Source organism: Rhinolophus hipposideros (assembly GCF_964194185.1).
Source record: "Rhinolophus hipposideros genome assembly, chromosome: 7".
Taxonomy (NCBI): Eukaryota; Metazoa; Chordata; class Mammalia; order Chiroptera; family Rhinolophidae; genus Rhinolophus; species Rhinolophus hipposideros.
In genome coordinates, this window is record NC_138053.1 from 100,990,803 (window position 1) to 101,014,311 (window position 23,509).

The 23,509-nt window shown below is 47.2% G+C and overlaps 1 protein-coding gene across 1 annotated transcript in view; it reads right to left on the reverse strand.

Annotated features, from left to right (window-relative positions):
- The window catches only part of SDHA (succinate dehydrogenase complex flavoprotein subunit A), a 24,499-nt gene continuing 990 nt past the window's right edge, over window positions 1–23,509 (reverse strand). Inside the window, exons 2-15 of the mRNA XM_081054228.1 lie at window positions 19,083–19,169; window positions 17,914–18,075; window positions 15,582–15,725; window positions 15,150–15,314; window positions 13,849–13,997; window positions 13,101–13,225; window positions 11,365–11,533; window positions 10,419–10,614; window positions 9,308–9,479; window positions 6,928–7,046; window positions 2,304–2,415; window positions 2,055–2,185; window positions 1,504–1,617; window positions 1–333 (exon numbers count right to left, since the gene is read on the reverse strand). Coding sequence (XP_080910354.1) covers window positions 247–333; window positions 1,504–1,617; window positions 2,055–2,185; window positions 2,304–2,415; window positions 6,928–7,046; window positions 9,308–9,479; window positions 10,419–10,614; window positions 11,365–11,533; window positions 13,101–13,225; window positions 13,849–13,997; window positions 15,150–15,314; window positions 15,582–15,725; window positions 17,914–18,075; window positions 19,083–19,169 — 1,932 coding nt within the window. The 3' untranslated portion in view covers window positions 1–246. The remainder of the gene's footprint in view (window positions 334–1,503; window positions 1,618–2,054; window positions 2,186–2,303; window positions 2,416–6,927; window positions 7,047–9,307; window positions 9,480–10,418; window positions 10,615–11,364; window positions 11,534–13,100; window positions 13,226–13,848; window positions 13,998–15,149; window positions 15,315–15,581; window positions 15,726–17,913; window positions 18,076–19,082; window positions 19,170–23,509) is intronic.

A 23,509-nucleotide genomic window follows, 5' to 3' on the forward strand; every position in this document is an offset into this window, starting at 1 on the left:
ACAAGTTTGTAATTCATGTTTTATTTAAGGATTGTGTCCAGTTTTATTATTTTATAAGAATGAAGCAGAGGATAAAGGTAAGCTTCACACTTCTGATTACTGGCAAGGTGCTGACCACTGGGCAGACAATCTCTATTCAAATCAATCCTTATTTACTAGAGTACAGGATTCAAGAACAGTTATGCTCCGAACACGTGCGCGAGCTGTAATGTACATAATTACAAGAGCTGGTGGACTCCAGGCCCATCAGTAGGAGCGAATGGCGGGGGGGACAGTGGCGCAGTCAGCCTCATTCAAAGTCTTGTCAATCACGGGTCTGTATTTCAGCGAGACCTTAAAGAGAAGAGTCAGTGGTAAGGTGGGGCACAAAATGTACTAACAGCCTTCTCCTTGTGCTCTTCTGAAAAATTAAGTATACAACTAGATTTGCAGACAAGTATGCAGGAACTTAAAGGTATTCACTGGTGCATTTTTCAACAACAAACTCAAAAGCGATCTAAATTCACAACAGGGCTCGCCATGTCATTATGGTAAATCCACGCAACAGAACCCAGCAATTAAAACAAACTGTACAAAATTCTTGATGCTTTACAAAAATGCTTCAAATGCAGGGAAAACCCGTTATATACTGTCATACTTGAAGTATCTTTATACTCTGTATTTATTTCCAATTTTTTTGTTTCTACTTGTCAGTGAATATTTATACACATACACATAAGCAAAAGAAAGTGTGTACACATATACGAAGCTTGAAATATTTCAAAATGACAGTAAAGCATATTTCTAATTAGTGAGCTTATAAATGTTAATTTTCTTTATTATTTTTGTACTTTCTATAGTTTCTAACATGAGCACGTATTTCTTTTATAATCAGAAAACACCCCAAAGATTATTAACAATTGGCTTGTACCAAGAGGGTAAAGTCTGACTTCTTCCTATATAGTCAGAAAATAGCCTTCCTGAAAAATGATGCCAAGTACTGCCAGTCACAGTAGGCGGCCCTATTTATTGTGAAGTGATGAGCAGTGCACAGTGTCTGCAGACCCAGATAAATGATCAAGACGAACCTTGAAAAATGAAAATGAAAAGCTTAGGGCTAAACGGTGTACCTGAATTGTAATGCCTGGCACCGATGCCCAAGGGTGAATGTGTTTGGTGAAATGAGCCCGGGAACCTCCACTGGCAGTTCCCAAGACCTGCCCAGCACTCCCTGCCTCTGCTCACTCCAGCATTGCCTGGGCTTCCCAGAGGCCACCTCCAGGTGGTCCAGCCCAGGGGAGGGCAGGGCACCCCCACGCCCTGACCCTGCTCTCCCTAGGCTCAGGAATCTCCATGTCCGCCAGCCAAGGCCAGCCCTCTGAGCCACCCACCCTTGCTGGATCCTGCTTCCAAACAGAAGCCTGACTGACAGTGTCCTTTTCAGTGGGGTGTCACATTTGTCAGCAGTTCATCAAATGCAGGGGTGTACTGATGCCCATGAGCAGACCACGCCCCCCCACCTACCTTCCCAGTCCTGAGGTCCACGTAGGAGAGGGTGTGTTTCCTCCAATGCTGCTCAAATGGCTTCTGCTGCTGCCCCTGGACGGGCTTGGAGTAATCATACTCGTCCACCCGATCCTGAGGCCGACAGAGAAGGTGTTTCAGCAAAGACTGTCAGCACTTACATCCCACACGTCTCATTGCTCAAACAGCAACACAACCAGAAAACAGGGCAAATTCACCGCCAGTCTGGTATGAGCCCCAACCCACTTAACAAGGAAGTCCTACTGTCCCCAGCTGGCCTTGTTCAGAGCCAGACTTTCCTTGTCCCTTTTCCAGCCCAGGCCCTGCCCGCTACAATTTCTAACACACCACACGTAATATGGTGCAGCTCAGTACCAGACGCAGGGCGTGCAGAAGCGCCACGTGCCAGGAGTCAGCCTGCATCACAGGCAAGCACCTCTGGACCAGCCCATCCCAGATCCCAGCCTGCACACAGCCCGTGTGCACCACGGCCCGAGTCCCGATGAGGTCAGGGCCGCTGGGGCTAGCTACGAGCGGGTTTGCAGTGGCACCTTGTAGTCTTCCCTGGCGTGAGCCCCACGCGACTCCTTCCGGGCCTCCGCCCCGTAAATGGTCTGAAGTGCACAGAGCATCAGGTTCTGCAGCTCCAGGGTCTCCACCAGGTCAGTGTTCCAGACCATCCCTGGGGACACACAAGGCTCCCGTGAGACAGACGGTCCTGTCAGACAGCCCCCACCCCCATCAGCGCTGATGGGGCACCCAGCACCCAGCATGGGCAGAGAGGCCTGGGAGCTGCTCACCTCTATCAAACGTCTTCAGGTGCTTGAGGTCTCCATACAGATGGCTGATCTTCTCACAGCCTTCCTGCAGCACACTGCCCACCCGGAACACGGCGGCGTGGTTCTGCATGGTCTGCAACACCAAGCCCCACTTCACCTCGATGCACACGAGGCCACCCCAGCCATGGCTAACCCCCTAGATGTTCTTCATAAAGTATTTATGTAAATTACACAGAAAACTAGAAAATGCAGACCGTGTTTGTTACTCTGAATTTTAAAATGTGGTTTTTGTTTGTGAGATACTCTCGTAGCAACTTTCAAATATGCAGTATTTTGTAACTATAGTCACCATGCAGTACGTCCATCGCATCCCCAGGACGTATTTTTAACTCATTTTGCCCACCCTCACTTCTGGCAACCACCAATCTGTCCTCTGTACCTATGAGCTCGGTTTTGTGTGTGTTTTAAGGTTCCAGTGACATCGTGTGGTATTTGTCTTCCTCTGAGCTCCCTCACTCAGCAGTGCCCACCATGCTGTTGCCCACGACAGGATTCCCTTCTTTTTTATGGCTGGATAGCAGTCCACTGCACACATGTGCCACTCTCCATCCATTCATCTGTCCATGTTTCCATGCCTTGGCTACTGTAAGTAATGCTGCAGTGAACATGGAGGAGCATGTATCTTCTCAAGTTAGTGTTTTCTTTTTCTTTGGATAAATACCCACAAGTGGAATTGCTACATTTCACGGCAGTTTTGTTTTCAGTTTTTTGAGGAACGTCCATACTACTTTCCACAGTGGCAGCAACAATTACAATCCCAACAGTGGATGAGCGTTTCCCTTTCTCCACCTCCTCACCAACACTTGTGACTTCTTGTTTTGATGACAGCCATTCTGACAGGTGTGAGGCGGTGTCTCACTGTGGTTTTGATTTACATTTCCCTGATGATCAGTAGCGTTGAGCATCTTTTCATGTACCTATTGGCCATCTGTATGTCCTCACTGGAAAAATGTCTATTCAGATCTTCCATTTTTCAATTGGATTGTTTGATTTTTCGCTCGAGTTGTATGAGTTCTTTATATATTTTGTACATGAGCCCCTTATCAGATAAATGATTTGCAAGTATTTTCTCCCATTCAGTAGGATGACTTTGCATTTTGTAGGTTTCTGTTGCTGAGCAGATGCTTTTTGAGCAGATGCTTTTTGTGGTCCCACTTGTTTACTTTTGCTTTACTTTAGTTGCCTTTGCTTTTGGTGTCAGATCCCAAAAATCATTGCCAAGATTGATGTTAAGGAGTTCACTGCCTCTGTTTTTTCCTAGGAGCTTCATGGTTTCAGGTCTTATGCATTTTGAGGTAATGTTTACGTATGGTGTAAGATAGGGGTCCAGTTTCATTCTCTTGCTTGTGGCTGTCCAGTTCTCTCAAAACCACTGAAGAGAATGTCTGTACATTCATGGCTACTTTATTGTTAAGTGAACGTATGTGCATGGGTTTCTGGTCTCTCTATTCTGTTCCACTGATCTATGTGTCTGCTCTTATGCCAATGCCATTATGCCAATGCCATTTTGATTACGGTAGCCTTGTAATACAGTTTGAAATCAGGGAGCATGATACCTCCAAATTTGTCCTTCCCTCTCAAGACTGCTGTGGCTATTTGGGGCCTTTTGTTTTCACACAAATTTTAGGATTAGCTGTTCTATTAATGTGAAAAATGCCATCAGAATTTTGATAGGGATAACACTAAATTTGCAGATTACTTTGGGTCACGTGGACATTTTAACAACACTGATTCTTCCCATCTACAAACACAGAATGCCTTTCCATTTATATTTGTCCTCTTCAATTTCTTTTTTCTTTCTTTTTTTTTTTAAGGAGCAAGCAGCTCACAGTGGCCCATGTGGGGATCAAACTGGCAACCTTGGTGTTATTAGCACCACGCTCTAACCAACTGAGCTAACCGGCTACCCCTTCAATTTCTTTCAGTGTACAGGTTTTTCACCGGGTTAAATTTATTCCTATGTATTTTACTCTTTTTGATGCAAATGTAAATGGGATTGTTCTCTTAATTTCTCTTTCTGATAACTCTTTATCACTGTATAGAAACGTAACTAATTTTTATATGTTGATTTTGTATCCTGTAACTTTACTGAATTCATTCATCAGTTCTAATAATTTTTTGGTGGCTTCTTTAGGGTTCTCTCTATATTATCATGTTATCTGTGACAATTTTATTTCTCTTCCCATTTGGATGCCTTTCATTGTCTCGCCTGACTGCTATAGCTAGGACTTCCAGTACTATGCGGAATAACAGTGGTGACAGTGGGAATCCTAGTCTTGTTACAGGATCTTAGAAGTTTCCTGTAGATGTATTCACACTCAGTGGGTTTGTCATATATGGCCTCTTATGCTGAGGTGTATTCCTTCTATATGCACTTTGTTGAGAGTTTTTATCATAAGTAGGTGTTAAAATGAAATTTTGATCAAAGCTTTTAATACATGGTGGCAGAAAAGACACGACCACTCCATCCTGGAATTCCCGAGAAGACAGCAGCTGTATGTGGGCTATGGGCTGCCTTCTCGTCCCACTCACAAGTTTGCTGGTAATGTCACAGAAGCCCCCAGATGCCCCCTTGGTGACATAAACCCGGAGGTGCTGAGATGATGAGGCACTGAGTGATGTGGAACGTGTGAGGTAAGAGGCCTGGGAACCCTCACTGCCTGGTCTTCAGGTTACTGTGTAGAAGCTCCTCATATTAAGTACCTTACAGTTTTACTGTTTCTGCTCATAAGAAATGTGATATAAACTTATTTTAGGTATGCTGAGAAGTAGGATCTACCTTTGTTTCCTATCATTTACTGAATGACTTCTCGTCATCATTCCTGAAAAGCCCCTTTATTGTGTGCTAAATCAGTGTACTGAGGCCTGTTTCTAGACTTGATTTTGTTTTACTGACCTAGATGTCTCTTCCTCTGCCAGTATCAGGCTAATGGAGCTATACGAGTTAACTTACTTAGTGGAAGCTCATCGACTTCTTTAAAATGACACATACTGTGAGGTGCTAATGCACAGCTTCTATGTCAAGGTTTGTCAGGAAGAACAAATGGAAAAAGAGGTCTTAGTGTCTAGTAAGTATCACGGAAAACACTCTTCCTGGTCTCCAGTTGTTGTGTTTTGCATACCTTTTCCACAGTCCTGGTTAGGTCTTTCAAGGCATTTTAACCTTTTTGGCTGCAGCTCATAACATCAACTTCTGAATGGATTATTCTAAGAACCTTGGAAAGCTGCTGATTTTTGGATATGAATCTTTTATCTAGACACGCTATTTCATTCTTACATTGTTTTTATTAATTTTTCACTTTATTCTTTTGGAATTTTTAGGTAACCATATCTATAATGAATAATTTTGTCTATTCCTTTTCAATACATACCTCATTTCTTTTTTATTTCTCACTGTGAAAGCTGGAAATAGCAGAAAAGTCACTCCCCCACTCACTCAAACGCAAGCCCCACAAGGGCAGGAAAGTCTGTGTTCTGGTCAGTGCTGACTCTGGCATCGGGAACACTGCCTGGCACATGACAGATACCAGTACCTGCCTCATGTGGTAGGAAAGCCTCCAGTGCTTCCTACCGCAGTCTTGTACCTCCAGCCTGTCTACACCTGTTCCAGCAGTCAGTACCCTACAGAAGTGCCGCAGGGCCTTAAACACACGTGTCCCTAACTCATGCTCTTGTCCTTACCACTTCAGGAAGCCTCCGTGAGGCCCAAGCCCCCCCTGGAGACTGATCCACAGCCCTATGAGAAGGGCTGCACGCAACTTTTTCCTGTTGGTGGGGTCTGTATATATGGGCCACTGGACCCCTTTCACAATGGGACAAAAGCAAGGGGCTTCTTTTCAGGAAACGTCCACACACAAAGTCTTGTAAATAATTTAAAGTGGACAGAGATCTTGTTCATGTGCCAAGAATCCCTTATTAGAAGAATTTGCTTGATTCCTATCTGTTTATTTTTATTAATCTAAGCCTGTGTTAGGCAATGCAGTACCCACTAACCACATATACCTATCTACTTAAAATTGAAATTCAGTTCTTCAGTCAGACTGGCTGTATCTCACGTGCTCTACAGGCACGTGAGTTGAAAGATAACGGAATGTTTCCACCCTCACAGAATGTTCCATCAGATATGCTCTCGAACGTAAATACTGACAAAACCAACGCACAGATTAGTTTCCACCCACTCCTTGATTTTAGAGGCATCAACGGGCCCAGTTTAGAGACTCCAGAGTTACTGGAAGTTTCGTATGCTGATGGGATTAATTTCTTGGCAATGAGATCGCTGGGCTTCTAGGAAGCCTGCTAAAAGGAAGCTTCCAGTGGGAACTGAGCCTCTTGGACCTTCCACTGCCCCTCTCCTTCAGGCTATGCCGTCCACACTACGGCAGAGATGGTGAGGAGGGAAGCCCACACGTGAGCACCGTGGAGAGCATGACAAGGCTGAGTGCCTGGGCAGCTGGCCCAGCATTGTATGTGCAAAGACACACATTTCTGTCTCATCGGGTCTCTTTGCACTCTGACTTGCTACAGCTGGAATTCATCCTTCAGCTTTCATCCCAAAGCCTGTGTAGACTGAGCGCCTGGTTCTTACCTTCTGCATGTTGAGCCGTAGTTCCGATGTTCTTATGCTTCCGTCAGCAAATCTCAATTTGTCAAGGTTCATGACAGATTCTTCCCCAGCATTTGCTTTAATTGGGGCAACTTTATCTCCTAAAAAAGAAAAAAAAAAAAAAGAAAAGGCTAGAATTTAACTTCTGAAAAACACTGAGAAAAACCGGATGGATTACACGTGGCACCAAGTGTGTACTATAACCTTTCAGAGAGTTTGGAAAACGCACCTGAACTCCACCTGGACAACCGTATACCCGAGGAACCATCTGTTAACTTGGGGCAAAAAAGTAAACATCAGGACAAAATTTCTGGCAAAGAGTAGGTGTCCAATAAACAATTTTTGAATGAACAAGAGAAACCATTTCAAGTTTAAAAATTATGCGAACACACTTTGCACTATTCTTCTATTAAGGGAAAAATGGCACCCTTCAGAATAGCGGTTCTTAGCAATTCTGCAGCTCCCCACCCAGGTCTCCTGCCAATCCTGACCCTTGTGTCCTCTTACTTAAACCTCAACGTCTGCTCTCCCACCTTTCTATAAAGATAAATGTTTTGAGAAGTTTTAAGGCTTTTCTGGGATGACATGAAACGTTTTATATCCAGCAGGTGATATATGCAGGAGGTATGCAGTGCAGGAGACAAAGGCCTGCAGAGCTGCTCGCAGCCACTCTCTCCAGGGGACTTGGCACTGGCCTCGCTGCTGCCTGAGCTCTTCTAGGCAGCCGGCTGGTTCGTTTGCTTGTTTTTAATGTTTTAAAAAATGGTCACTCAGTAAAATTGACTCTTCTCTTTAGGTGCATAGTTCTACAAATCTTAACACGCACATAGATTCCTATATCCACCATAGTCAGAATACAGATTGGGATTTCAACATTTCAATGTTTAAAATATTCACATTTTGAGGGGAGTAGTAGTAGAAACATTTTTCTATTCCTCTTTTCACTTTGAAATTAAAAGACAAGTAAAGTCCACCACCATGTTTAGAGATTTGCGACCCTGGACAGAAGTGCGCAGGCCCCACCACAGGCAGGATAGGGTCCCTGACAAATACCCATCCATCTTCCTTCGTCCCTAGTTCTGCCTTTTCCAGAATGTCATCTAAATGGAATTGTACAACTTAGCTTCTGAGTCCGGACCATACAACCTTTCACATCTGAGTCATGTTCACTGCTGCACATGTGGCTAGTTTGTTCCTTTGCATTGCTGACTGTAAAAACATTTTTTATGTGTGTACCGATCCTTCAGATATAGAAGTACAAGGTATTCTTATGAAACTTCCTTATTCTCATTTTCAGAGAAAGGGAACCTCAAGCTTTCCGCTCTGCGCTGACGGACTGGGCACTGGGCTCAGCGCAACAGTGAGGCGAGCAGCAGTCGGGTGCAGACGAGTTGACTGGAGACAAAGCTCCACCCCTGTGTCTTAGCCTGGCGCTGTGATCATTGAGGGACAGAGTGAACATGCTGCCTCCCCCTTACTACACACACCTCGGCAACTGCAGACAGGAAAGGGGGTACAGCACCTCGTTCCACTAAGGACTATGCTTCATTAGTGCTTAGTAAGACTGCCTGTTTCTCCTGCATCACTTTCACCAACTTAAAATCTATGCAAAAAACTTCTGCTCGGTAAAAAAAGTGAACTGAACAGTTAAAAACACCAACGAGTGAAATGTAATGAGAAGACTGGGGGCCCAGCGACCCCACCGTCCTGGCCTGGGGAAGTGTCTCCCACTCACATTACTGCTGTAACAGACGGGGCAAGGTCAGCCACGTGAGGGCCTTTGGTGGGAGGAGCTGCAGTAACTGTCCTGGTCTCAGTGGGACTCACACTTCTAGCATTTGGATTTTCCTCTGCCAATATTTCAGTTACCACCAGAAGAAAAGCACGGCTTCAAATCCATTCTGCCACTAACAGGGGAGTCATGATACCGCCTGTGTTTGTCTGCATCCCGCTATCCCTTTCTCCGTTAGCAGATTACTCACACTTGGCTTTTAGAACGGCCTCAATTACTTTTCTGTAAGTACCAAGAACTTATATATTCATTTATACCTATGGTTTTAAGTATTTCACTGCAAGTAAGTAACTTGTATCAGACAAGTAATATGTGATAAACTTTACCTGAAAAGAACAATCTCCTAATAGTGACTTTTCTAAGTAAAACATAATGACAACAAAGTAAAATTCTGACAAAAAACGTTATCCTGTCAGCTTTTAAGACCTCACTCAGCCTGTGTCATCTCAAGTGTATCAACACGAACCCTCTGAATGTGTTTTGTCACTTCTGGGGAGAAAGCAGACTCCTACTGTGTGGTCACAAGCACTCTGACTCCAGAAGCAACCGGTTACTTGAGGAGAACCGTACCGGGTCTGCAGGACTCTGCGATGCTCAGGGCGCACGCCCGGCCAAAGACGACCAGGTCCAGGAGCGAGTTGGCCCCGAGACGATTGGCACCGTGCACAGAGGCGCAGGCAGCCTCCCCACAGGCGTATAGGCCGGGCACGACTTGGTCCTGGCCATTCACGTGCCTAAGAACCTGTGGGAAAGGAAGGGGGGTAGCAGACGTGAGAGCGCAGCCTGCACAAGAACACTGGATGTGACAGGGACCCTCCGCACGCACTGCCCTGTCACCCTCTGCCCACGACACGACACTACCCATGCTGAGGGGTCAGAGTAGCCCAGATGGCAGCACCTGGGACTTCAGTGCCACGTTTAGTTGTCACCAGGAAGCTCACCCACCACCCTCTCGCTGTGGACTCAAGGAAGAGAGCATGAAGAGAGCATGTAGGGAGCGTGCAGGGAGCACCACAGGGAACACTGCAGGGGGCGTGCAGGAAACACGGAAGGGAGCACGCAGGGAGCACCACAGGGAACACGGAAGGGAGCACGCAGCGAGCACCACAGGGAACACGGAAGGGAGCACGCAGCGAGCACCACAGGGAACACGGAAGGGAGCACGCAGCGAGCACTACAGGAAACACGGAAGGGAGCACGCAGCGAGCATGACAGAGAGCGTGCACTTTGCAGGAGCAGCGAACTGGGAGGCTGAGATTGCAGCTGTACATCAGGCCCTCCCAACTCAGTGCTCACCTATTGTAAGAACACCACCCCACCCACTCCACCTGAGTGAAGAGCTGTGTGAACTGCACACCACCCAGAGATATGAATTATAAAAGACTCAATTTACAAGCTCACTGTGTAGATACAAATAATGCAAATGACACTATGACTATTCACTAAGATGGGATGAGAAATCATTAAGAATCGATCGTTACTAAGGAGTGAAGGCAAACCCTGACACTGGGACCTCCCAGGCCGTCCGTCCTCTGCCGTCCAGTAGCAGCAGTTCAAGTAAGTGCGGCCATTGGATAGCTCGCACTGTCCGATAGTCGTGTCCTCTGCCTCTAACTACCATCCATCTACAGGGGCCACTGCGGGGTGGGCCCACTGTCCCCACCCTTCCCTGTGGAGTCACCTGTCCCTTATAGTTGGTGGGAATGCCACCCATGTTATAGTGCACAGTAGGGAGGACAGGGATTGGCTCCTTGGTGACGTCCACGCCCGCAAAGATCATGGCAGTCTCTGAAATGCCAGGCAGGCGGATGGCCAGCTGCTCCGGGGGCAGGTGGTGCAGCTGCAGGTACACATGGTCCTTCTCAGGACCACAGCCCCTGGTGGAAAGGGACAGCACAGTGTGAGACAAAGAACAGCCCTGACAAGATGGGAGAGTACAGAACCACCGCAGCACGGGACACTCCCCATTTCCTCACACCCGGTAAAAATCCAGCCACCACGTCTTTCCTAAGCACCTGCTATGTACCAGCGTAGACTCCAGAGGCTGGACATAGCCAGCTGTGAGAGAGAGAGACACACACACACACACACACACACACACACACACACACACACCAGCCACACACATCCCATATCCCTGAGCTGTGTGCCATGGTTTCCCGAGCCTTTAGAAAGCCCTTTTATGCCAAATACTCCAAAGAATCATTTGACCTCTCAGTTTAATGTAAAAACGGAAAACCTTCAAGGGCCACACCAGCAGCTATGTGATGTGTCACCAGAGTAAGGAGCAGTGTCACCCCCTGACAAGCCTGAAGCTGCATTGTGGAAGAACAAAGCCTGTGTGTGACACAGCACAATGCCAAGGGCTCATGTGCTGCTGCACTCCTCAACAGTGACTGTGTGTATCACACACTCACTCACAAAGTATGTCCCACAGACTGGAGAGAGTTACACTCAACTAGCTACACTTCTCCAAAGGCAGGGCTCTGGGGAAATGTGAGCTGAGGTGACGGTCGGAGGCAGCAGAGGCGAGCGCGCCGCCTGAGCTCACACTGAGGCCACACCAGCCCATGTGAAGACACGGACATGAACGCTGCCCACCAGACACACGGGACAAGTGCACAGACCTGCCTTCGCGGATCTCCAGAGTCATGGACCGAGACACGACGTCTCGGGAGGCCAGGTCCTTGGCGACAGGGGCGTACCGCTCCATGAAGCGCTCGCCCTGGCTGTTGATGAGAATGCCGCCCTCGCCGCGGCACCCCTCCGTGATGAGACAGCCAGCGCCATAGATGCCTGCAAGACCCAACCAAGTCACACCTGCACTTCCAATACAAGTGTGTTCTCTAGGCCTGGGGAAGAGGAAGCGAGGATGCAAAGGGAATTACACCCAACAGGGTACGACAGGAAACGTTCAGGATTAGTAAACAGGGCATCTGGATGACCACACCGCATGAGGATGGATGGCTGCTGTGGACAGTGACACCGCCACACAAACACTCCCACTTTAACCTTTCAACACAGCTAGGACACGTTTAACAGCTCAGGTCTTGTTTTACTTTTCAAACACCCTTTTATATCCTGAAACTGTAGTGACCAGTTTAGGTAAGAAAAGCCAGCTTGGAAAGTTCTTCTCTGAAGTACCGACATACCAACAAGGGTAATAACTACAGTTAATACTTACACTGTCCTTAGTACAATCCTGGCTTCCTCGATGATACCAGGTGCTCTTCTCCCCACTTTCAGGGACGGGCAATTAAAGCTCAGTAAGCTGCCCAACGGTCCAAAGTCACAGTGGCCACCCACCAGGCCCACACCCTTCACCATGACTGTCCCTCAATCTATGAAAACAGGGAGGCCACGCCTCCCTTGGTTTTTAACAAAGGAGACAAAAACATGACGTAATCCGACAGCTGATAGCTGACTCTCTCAGTCCTACACCAGAGGGGTTCTCTTGTTTTTACAACGAGAATGCAAAATCCTGCATTTCATCTGCTTTTCAGTTTTCCTAGTTTCAATGGCATTTTCCACAGTGGTTTCCTTCTTGGACACTGAAAAGGAAGTGTGACAAATGGAGCTCGAAATATATTACAGAGGCAGTCCACAAGTCTCAGACTTCTCAATTTTACTGGTTATAACCAGCAATTGTAAAAGCACCTGATAACATTTTTTAATTTTTCATAGAACGTACTGCAAGGAAAGAGGAAAAACAGGTCTTTCTCTTAGTGTGGTGGCCACTGCCACACACGGAGGCTCTTCTGTTGACAGGTCAGAAAAGCAACCTAGAAAGAAAGGGCAGCGCGAGATTCGTCTCCCAAGACAGATTCTCAGATACTAGATAACATCCGCAAACTCTCTCAAGCCAGCTCCCCCAGCCTAGAGCCCCCTTCCGAATACCATGCTGTACCCCCAACTGTCTGATGCCCCCAAACGAGCTATGTCCACCACGACTGCACCCTCACTCAACACCTCTCGGAGTGTGTCGTGATGTTCCCGGTCAGTGGTAGCCCGATGTCCACCCCACAAACTGAATCCGCCTGGGCCTCTCTCTGCCTTTCAGGAGACTCACTCAGTAAATACTGACCGAGGGCCTACCAGATGCCTGGCACTGATGCCAAGGGCTCATGTGCTGTCGCACATGTAACCAAGCCGCCCAGAATGGACAGCCCAGTGGGGAGGGACACGGAGCAACCGCTGCTTTGAAAGTGGGATAAGTACACTAGGCCAGGGGCAGTCTTCTGAGGAAATGACGCGTTAGGACCCAAGGGATGAGAAAGGGACCACAGTGAGCGCCCCACACGTACTGATGCTTAATGCTTAAAAGACACGAAGAGCCCGATTCCATGAATACAGCCCATCCTACCTGTGGGGTGGAACTGAACGAACTCCAAGTCCTGGCAGGGAAGGCCTGCCCTGGTAATCATGGCGGTGCCATCACCGGTGCTGGTGTGAGCCGACGTGCAGCTGAAGTAAGTGCGCCCGTAGCCCCTGGAAACAGATGACCAGCAGAGCAATGAGTGCACACAGCACCCGACAGGACCTGCTCTGCACACGATGCCCTCTGCACATGCTCCCTGGGCAACTGGAAGGGCGCCTGGGGACAGGGAACTCTCACTTGTCCTTTAGTACTTCTGTACTGTCCAAGTGACTGCCCTTTGGAGAAGTATTTCTCACTTGTATAACAAAATTTTTAAATGTTTACAGACTCACCTTTTTAAGGGTTAAAATAACAGACTGTCTATATAAAATGGAAATCACTCTTTTACATCACGTGAACAAACAGCACTAATCTACCTCAGAAATCAATAAAAACACAGGGTCAATTAAAGCAAAAGAGATGTTATTCCAGGAAGTGTCACGTGAGTCTCTAGGCCTCAGTTTCCTCCAGGGTCCGCCCCGCTGCAAACTGATGACACTTTCTCGCCCAGGGCAGAGGCAGGTGCTCTCGTTGGGAGAGAACGAACTGAGGCTGGCTCTGGTGACTACCCTCCCAGGTTAGGTCACGTCTGAATCATTATTCCAACTGCTTGCCCTTTATTATAATCAAGAGCCCCTGAAAGTAACGCGAAGCATTACAGAGATGCGAAGCACCATGAAAATTAGATTCCTACCCAGTAGCTACAACAGTATTCTTTGCTCTTATGCGGTGGATGGAACCATCTTCTATGCACAGTGCGATGACACCACGACACTCCCCGTCTTCCATCAGGAGATCCAAAGCAAAGTACTCTACAAAATAGCTGGTATCGTATCGCAGAGACTAAAATAAAGAAGAAAAAAAAAAGGCACATTCCCCACTGCATTTCGGGTGTTAAACAACACTGAAGGTGACGTGTTCATGTGAACAGGTAAAGGCCTTGTCTGGTCGTAACACACGGACCAGGTAAACCCTGGAGAGCACCAGGCTGGAAAGGGGTCACACCACCCACAGCACTAGTGCGACTGTGTAATAACTCGAAAGGGGCTCTGGTCCGAGCTGTGTAAAGGAAACATAAAAAGTATGCATGCACGCTGCTACACACCAGGAGACCAGTGAGGTGCTAACACAGCCCTTATGTCCATACATCTGGGAGGCACTCCAGGCTCTCTGGCGTCACACGCAGCAGGACACTCCCCTCAGAGTTTGACGCCAAAGCTGGGCCCACGGACCACAGAGTCTTGACTTAGACTGGGCTGTTCTATATGGGAGCTCTGGCCACACACAGCCACTTAATCTAAATAAAGCAATACATACAGCCCCTCAGCACATTGGCCACATCTGTGGTCACACGTGGCGGGTAGCTGCTGGACTGATTTCCCTGGTACCAGGTTTGGTACCGGACAAGCCATGGGTCTGACGTCCCCACAGCTAATGGAAAGGTCTCTCACTAAAACTGCCAGCACCCCACGTGACACACAATTCCACGGGATGGGCAGGTCCTGTCACATATTTGTCTGCACACTTGGTCAGAGAAGCCACTCGTGTCCTAACACATGCAAATCAATGACCTGTCCCCACTGGAAAACCAGAGTTCAGAATACAAATTATCTGGCCATGCCGATGCTGGCCTGGATTGGCCTGTGACAACTACGAGTATCTCTCAGGTCTTAGTCCTATTTTAACAGTCAAGTATTAAAACAAATGAGGAACTCAGACATGGTGAAAGAGCCTTAAAATCCCTGCTGTCCTCTTCTACTTTCAGTGCGGCAGGTCAGCAGTTCAAACCTGGTCTGTACTGATTATGAATTTAATTTTCTAAAACAGAAAACTTCAAATGAACAGTTACTGTACAAAGTCTCCCAAGTTATTCCGTTGCTTCTGAAGACACTACTCAGGCCTGCGTGCTGCCACTCGGACCTGCCCCAGGGTCCCAGCGCCCGGCTCAGCAGCACACTGTCTGGCCCACACCGTGCCCCGGGCGGCCTCACTCACCCGTCCATACAGTGTGTGCAACAGCGAGTGGCCAGTGCGGTCGGCCACACAGCAGCAGCGATGGGCCTGCCCGCCTTTTCCAAACTTGAGGCTCTGTCCACCGAAAGCACGCTGGTAGATTTTCCCATCTTCAGTTCTGCTGAAGGGCATGCCGTAATTCTCTAGCTGTGCAACATAAAAACAGCACCTCGTACTCCATAGCGATTGAGAGACTCCTGTACCCTGAACAACTTCAACCTAAACCTGCAGACCCAAACGAGCACATCTTATGGAAACGGCGACCCTTGAGAAAAGAGGAGTATGTCCTGGGAAGTGAATCGAGTGGCTAGTAAGAGGAGAGGCGCCCCCTCCACTACCCATCATTTCGCTCCCATCCCCTCCTCTGACCACATCTGCCTGAACCCTAATGCAAACAGGCTGTGAGGTCGTTACCTCCACCACGGAGGCAGGGGCCTGCTCTGTCATGTAGTGGATGGCGTCCTGGTCCCCCAGCCAGTCGGAGCCCTTCACGGTGTCATAGAAGTGCCACCTCCAGTTGTCTTCCTCCATGTTCCCCAGGGCAGCGTTGATCCCTCCCTGGAACACAAACACAGAGCAACCTCAGCAGCTACAGATGGGAGCCCCCACAGCCCTGCCAGGCGCCGCACTGGGAGGAAGACAGGAATAGGCGAAGACTGGTTCCAGGACCTTCCTTAGCAGGGAGGCAGCACCACACAGCAGACTCTAAAGCACGGCCCTCATCACACATGTGTTCCGCGTCCCTCGACATCAGTCTGCTCATCCGGGAGCGGGACATGAAGCTGAAATCCTTGAAGAGGTGTCTGGGACTAAGTGAGAGGTCACATGTGCAGTGCCTACTACTCATCAAACCTGGCCCGGGAAAGGTGCTGTACAAATCTAGGTAACTTTATGAAAAACGTTCCCAGTGGTATTGATAGGCATGTGTTGAAGATGAGATGTGCTTACTGCCGAATGATCAACTCCAAGCTCAGACTCACCCCCCCAACTTCTGCGGTGCCTGTCCCTCCTCCCCCATCTTATCCCGCTGGCTCCTCCCCTCAGAGGCAGAGAAAACTGACGAGATGCTGGCCCTATCTCGCCCCAACTTCAAACTGGATTCCCTCTCTTTACATCACCTTTTTCACAAGGCACATTTTCTAACTCCCTCCTCTTTTCCAACTGTTAGTCAACGTCAACTTTTAAGTCCAGCAGACCCTGCTGGATCTCTTCCCTGCCTCATGCTGCTGTGCCTCAGTTTCCCCAGTAATGTAAGGAACCGTGTCACTTCCTTTGTCCAGCCCCTCCAACTACAAACCTGAACACAACCTTGACGAAGTATATCGGTACCAGAGTAGGAGCTGCATACTGAAAGCTCGGCCCGGCCGCGCACGACTACTGTCATTTTATTTCCGCTGTTAGTGAGAATCTGGGCCACAGAAGCCTAGCCTGCTGGCGTCCTGAGACTGTCCAGGCCGCCACCTGTCTAACCCTTCCCATTAAGCCTCTCTTCTGAAGCGCCAACAGTCAAGTTAAACCACCCTGTCTCTGTTTCTTTTATTAGTATCACACTACTTTGCACTATTAAAATGGCCTGTATTTTTCCATTTAGACAGAGAAGTCTCCACAGGTGTCCACTATTCATCCGTGAGCTTACAGAGCACAGCCTGAGAACAAAGGACCTAGATAGCTGAGCGCCCGAAGAACGTTGCTGTACACTGAACACAGGCTCTCCCAGATTCGGGCGGCTTTTAGGATTCCTGTCAAGTCACCCCTCACTGTGGTCTCAATGAGGAAATGCGTCCCAAGTACTAGAAAAGCCAATCAGATGTGACTTTCAAATGCCACCTGTGCACAAGCTGGGCCCACCCAGTGTGCCTAGAACGACACTGAGTCATTTCCCACTGTCCTTCTGTCCTCCTCCCTAACTTCGGCCACGGTTTTCTGATCCGCACAGTCACATGTCATCAAAGCTCATTGCCACCACACCCAATGAGACTTATCTGAGGCGGCGGCAGAACCACGAGCTTCCGGGCAGATGGAGAACAAGCCCACAGACGAGTTCATTTCAGACTGGTCAGTGCAGTGAAGGAAATGACACCAGGAAGGGACGGGGTGCTTGGTGGAGTGTAGGGTTCCAGGTGGGAATTCCTGCCCGTTCTCAGGATTTTTTTTTGTTTTCCCATTTCCAAATCCCGAGAAAAGTTGGCCGGGAAATCGGGAAAATTGGCTCCTTGAACCCAGTAATACCCACAATGGGAAATAAAAGTACTACTCACAATGTATCTCTTAGACATTTTTCTTATTCATCAGTAGGGTTTCCGGACGGGAATTCCTGTCAGTTCTCAGGATTTTTTATTTTTTATATTTTTTTGCTTTCCCGTTCCCGAATACTGAGAAAAGTTTGTCGGGAATTCGGCTCCTGAAGCCAGGTGGTTGGTAGTATCGGCCGTCACTTTGTGGAAATGATTCATCATGGAGAACAGAAAACAGTTTATATCTCAGGATTTGGGAACAGGAAAGTGAAAAAAATTCCTGCGAATGGGTGGGAATTCCCACCTGGAAACCCAGTGGTCAGAGTGATCAGAGAAGCGTGAGTGTGATCGGAGTGGAGTAAGAGTGACGGCCAGGCTTCTGGCGGAGGCAGTAGGGCTGCGTGAGCGGTGGGAAAGCATGGGGCAGGCATCCTTGGCGGGAGGGTGCGTTGGAAGCTGGACGGCAAGACGCCCTGTAGGCGCCAAGAGCACTGACAGCACCCGTCTCTTACCTGGGCTGCCACAGTGTGGGACCTGGTGGGAAAGAGCTTGGTCACGCAGGCTGTGTTAAAGCCTGCCTCAGAGAGGCCGAACGCAGCTCGCAAGCCTGCCCCTCCGGCGCCCACCACCACAGCATCAAACTCATGGTCCACTACTGGGTACTGCGTGGAAATCTGGAAAAGAAAAATTCACTCGTCAGTCACGTCCACTACACCAGACGCGAGGCTGTGTTGACAGTGCAAGAAACGGAAAGACAAAGGTAAAGCACCACTGCGGTGCCCAGACGGCCTGCACCCTGGGTGGGACCAACAGCTCCAACTCAGCAGTGCTGACGGCGTGCTGGGCACCACCCCACACTGAGCGGCCACCGACAGGCCTGCTGGCGGGTGGAGCCACTGAGCCTGAGGAGCGAGGCGACCCACCAGCAGGGGAAACGCCGGAAACTTAAATCTACATCTGAAAGCAGGAAACTAACTGTAGATGTACGGGAAAGCAACCACAAATCAAAACAGTTAGTTCTGAAGATGGTTTTTCCTTTCCATTATCATTTGATTTCTCCTCTCTGTCTGCACCCATATGCACAGGCTGATACGACTGTCCCCTATGATGTGTGGGCTTCCCACGAAAATGTTCAAATGCTGTTTTCGGTAAGATAAGCACATTCTGGTTCATCAGGGTGACCACCTGAGAACCAAGGAGCATGAACCACGCTGTTTCAGGGTGATGCTTGTGTTTTCATTCGACTGAGAAGGTACCAGGCAGTATTCATTAACTTCTGTGAGGTTATGAGAAGAGGACTTCTAAGCAAATTTTAGGTTCTTCAACAGAGAGCAGAATGAACTCACTTAACACAAAGAGCCTCTGTGGTCCTATGTGGGTGGAGCAGGGATGTCCTCATCCATCACAGTAAATACTGTTCATGTGGCACTTGTGTTATTTAGTTGCTTTGACTTAAACTTTAATCTGGTTTAAAGACACACAAGAGCTACAAGCAAAAAATGTTAATATCTAGGTTTCTGTTTGTATTACGAACAAGTCCTACTACACTAAGACATAATCTGAGCATGCGCTGGAATGACAATTTTTCCTTTAAATGAGATCTGTGCATTACTCAAACATATTAAAACCCCCTCTAAGACAAGAAAATCATTTGTAATGGAACAAAAAGCCGTGAACTTACTGAATCTGAAACTTTAGCCGACGACCTCTTATTGCCATCAACAGCAAAGTGAAAACTGCGGGTACCTGTCTGCGGTGTTGCTGGGCTCTGCAGAGGCAGATAGAGAGCGTAAGTGTCTTGAAGGCACAAAGACTTGTAATTAAACACTCCCTTGTAAGCTGTTAACCTTTTTATGTACCCAGGTGCACCCCTTCACTTGGAAACCTCACATGGGAGTCTCAACTTCACCCTGAGGATACGGGGCATGCTCAAGGTGACTTGGCACTCTAGGAAAAGCCCTTCTAGATGAAGCTTGTTTTCAAACAGGATACTCATTGACTTAGACAGGAAATAAAAGGCGCCCTTTCACAGGAATTCTTCATTTACGTTACTTAGTGGACCTTAGGGAAGGTGCCCACATTGCGCTCCCAGTAGTTCTGCAAACATTGAAGCCCTTTTACTGGACCCACCCACGATAGCCCTCTTTCTGGGGCCGCACCATCTGTGAGGTCTTACGGTTCCCCAGGAAGGGACAGGACCTTGTGTTGGGACACTGAGGCTCTGACCAGGCTCTACTGCTTGCTGTGACACTCAGGCACCAGGGCCACAATCCCTTCACTGTGCACACAAGATGCTACCAGTCCTGCTTCTCCACTCTCCACGTGGGTGCCAGGCTTCAGTGCCCCCTCATCTGCCTACACCACAGCGCCAGGCGCTCTGACTGGACACTTGTCCCTGGCCTTTTCCTTGTGAAGCTCTATGGTTCTCCAAGCCTCGGCTTAAATGTCCCATCCCATCAACACGTACACAAGAACACTGGTCTTAATGAAATCCCAGCCCAGCGTGAGAGGCCACACTCTTCATATGCTAACAATGGCCAGCAGCTCAGGGGACACTTCCCCATCCTGCTGACTGCACTCCGGTAGACAAACGAAAAAGGAGGAGTCTTAGAGATGCCGTAAAGGACAATTTCAGGAAGTACATCAGCAGGGACAAAAGGGATATGAGATGCCTCCATGGATTCTGCAATTTGGAAGACGGGTTATTCTGTGGGATAAAGAGTAGTTATTCTGTAGGGCAAACCAATGAGAACTACAGGGAGAATTTGGCAAAATACAAAATGAACTCTCACTGAGCTGCTGTACACTGAGTGGACTTCCTGTAAGATGAAAGGACTCGGGCCGGGGCTGGACGACTTGACTCTGAGACCAAATGATGGCTGCCACAAACATTTCAGTTTATTCTAATTACAAAGTAATTCCTTGGATTTTCAAGTACATCTGAACTGATAAGAGCAATGTTCTTAAATTCTCCAATTTCAATTTTAAGCACATTTGTTTTCAGTGACATAAGCCAATTTGTTTTTTTTCTTTCAGAAAATGAATTAAAAGTAACTAAAAAGAACAAAAATTCCTCTGCTTCAGTATATTCTAAATGGTAAAATGACATTTTAACAAAGAACTGTCATTGAAGGAATTCTAATAAAAATTTCTTGAAAATTTTATAAAGTACACAAAATATAAATACAGGTAGTAGTACCAACAAGAACAGCACATTTTGTAATCCAAATTAAAACAGAAAGGGGCAGCTACTAAGTGAAATCTTAACCAATTATCACACTGCCTCCCTCTGGAAAATTGTAACAGCCAACTATGCATCTAAATCTGTTTCAGGGGTGGGGACTGTAGAATTGGGAGGGTCTAATTTTAACTGAATTTCTGTCTTTAAATTCTGTGTTACTTATTAATAAAACATTTTCTAACAGGACAACATGAAGAATGGGGAAATCTACCTAAAGTACAACTAAAAGGAACACTAAGACCTTTTAACAACATAAAAGTACAGGTGACTGACTTAGGAGGTAGAAAGAAGAACTCAGTGAGGAGAGGGCAAACACTACCTCAATCTAGCAAGTGGGGAATCCTCCTCTAATAAAACACACCTATGAATCAGGAGCGAGAAACTAATTTGTGAGTACAACCCAAACCGTTGCTAAAGCAGCCAACAGAAGATCTGAAAGCGGTTGCATAACTATCCTGGGAGGGCTGAGAATGTAGGAAGTAGGATGGTGCAGTGAACTAAATCCTCACCCACCGGCAGAGTGGATATCCAAAGTGGGTTAGAAAACACGGGCAGATGAGCTAGAGAAATGGAAGCAAATAGCAGGGGCCAAATACCAGAAACAATTCAGAATCCATTCCACTGGGGAGCAAGTCTGGAGAAGGAGGGGGTCTTATTCCTTTTCATTTATAAGGCCTTCTGTACTCTCATTGACTTTTTTTTTTTTACAACTATGTGTAATCACTGTCATGAAAGATGTAAAGATTTTTAAAACACGAGGCTTTAATGCATTCAGTTCACGATGCTACCCCGTGCAGGCTGGTGAGCTGTGGGCTCTGGTCCAGAAGAGCAGTGCACAGAGCTTTCACACGTCATGTCACAGAACCCTCACTAACCTCACAGAGCAATGCGGTCTATCCAGGGTACACAGGGTCTACACTCGCGTCTGCCTCGCTAGCTACAGATCCTGTACTTACCCCCCGATCTGAGGGCCCTTGGGGGAAAAAAAGAATTCTGGCTCCGAGCTTTTAGCTCAAAGTGAGAATAAGGCTCTAAGTGCAACAGGTCACAGTGTGTCAACCTTTCCTACTGGCTTGATTCCCAGTGATCTCTGTTGAGCCAGCTGTTAGCTGTCAACCTTTACCTTCATTATCTCTTTGTATCTTCACCACCGTCCTGTGTTTAGTAAACATGATGGCAAGAGTTAGTGAACTGAACAAGTTAGGACTACAAAAGATGGTCCTGGGTTATTTTTTCTTTTTTTCTAAAGATTTTATTGGGGAAAGAGAACAGGACTCTATTGGGGAACAGTGTGTACTTCCAGGTCTTTTTTCCAAGTGACCTGGAGCTGAGCTGGGCCCTCCATAACTAAGGTCCTGGGTTTTTAAAAAGTCTTTTATCTTGAAGAAGATAGCTTTTCCTATGGAAATTAATTGCTCTGAACAACATATTTATTGGAGTTAGATTGGCAAGAACAAAAGCATCAAATTGGAGAGTAGATAGTGAGGATAATTCAATAAAGCCCACAGAGACTTTTTCTTTACCTCATTTTGTTCAAATCTGTAGTGTTTCCAAGTCATTTCATATTTACAGCTGCTTTCAGGGTACAAAATCACCAAACCGATTTTGCCTTGTCTTTGCTTTTCACTTGTCCCAGTGCACTAATTGTGACTCCACAATTAGTTTGGAGTCTCTGGGACTCCAAACTAAGATGAATATCCAGGTTAGGTACCAAAACCAAACCACAACTTTTCAAGTGAACCAGGACATACATCACTCAATACAAAACTCTGTGCAACTGGCATTATAATTATCTCAGGAAGCAAAACAAATGCTTGCTACAATGGCCTAAATAATGGAATTCTAGATATACCATTAAAACATATTCAGAACAATACATAAGAAAATGAACTTATTCTAGAAGAAAATCTTGGATATTCATGCTAAAGGATCTGAAGAATCTCATCTGAAGTGAACAGTTAACTAACACCTATTTTGGGTCTTTAGTTTTCCTTTCCATTAAACTACTTTGGGACACTTTGCAAATTGTCAGTGCACTGGGGCAAGTGAAAAGCAAATACAAGGCAAAATCGGTTTGGTGATTTTATAACCTGAAAGCAGCTGTAAATGTGAAATGACCTGGAAACACTACAGAATTGAACAAAATGAGATAAAGAAAAAGTCTCTGGGCTTTATTCAATTATCTTCACCATCTACTCTCCAATTTGATGCTTTTGTTCTTGCCAATCTAACTCCAATTAATATGTTGCTAGAGCGGAATTAATTTCCATAGGAAAAGCTATCTTACTCAAGATAAGACTTTAAAAACCCAAGACCATGTTTTTTAGTCCTAACTTGTTTAATTCACTAACTCTATCTTGAAGTCATGTTTACAAATATCTAAACACAGGACAGCTATGAAGATACAAAGAGATAATGAAGGTAAAGGTTGGCAGCTAACAGCTGGCTCAACAGAGATCACTGCGAATCAAGCCGGTAGGAAAGGTTGACACACTGACCTGTTGCACTTAGAGCCTTATTCTCACTTTGAGCTAAAAGCTCGGAGCCAGAGTTGGTCTAGTCCAGCCCCGATAAAGGACAGCAAAGTTTTACAATTACGTTACTAAGCAGGTGGGTGGGCACGTTCATTTAAAGGAATCAGACCGCTAAGTCCTCTAAGTTTCTGTGCAAAGCAAACCGTGAGACCGACCCTGACGACGTACAGAGCACGCGGGACGCCAGCTCCCGGGCTGCCCCGTGGGGCTCGCTCTCCGGGGCCTCGCCCCGCGTGGTCTGCAGCCGGCGCGCTGGCCGTGTACGCGAGCCGCACAGCGCGCTCCGCCCGAAACCGCACCAAGGGCCCGAGCTTCGCGGCGGGTCCCGGCGGA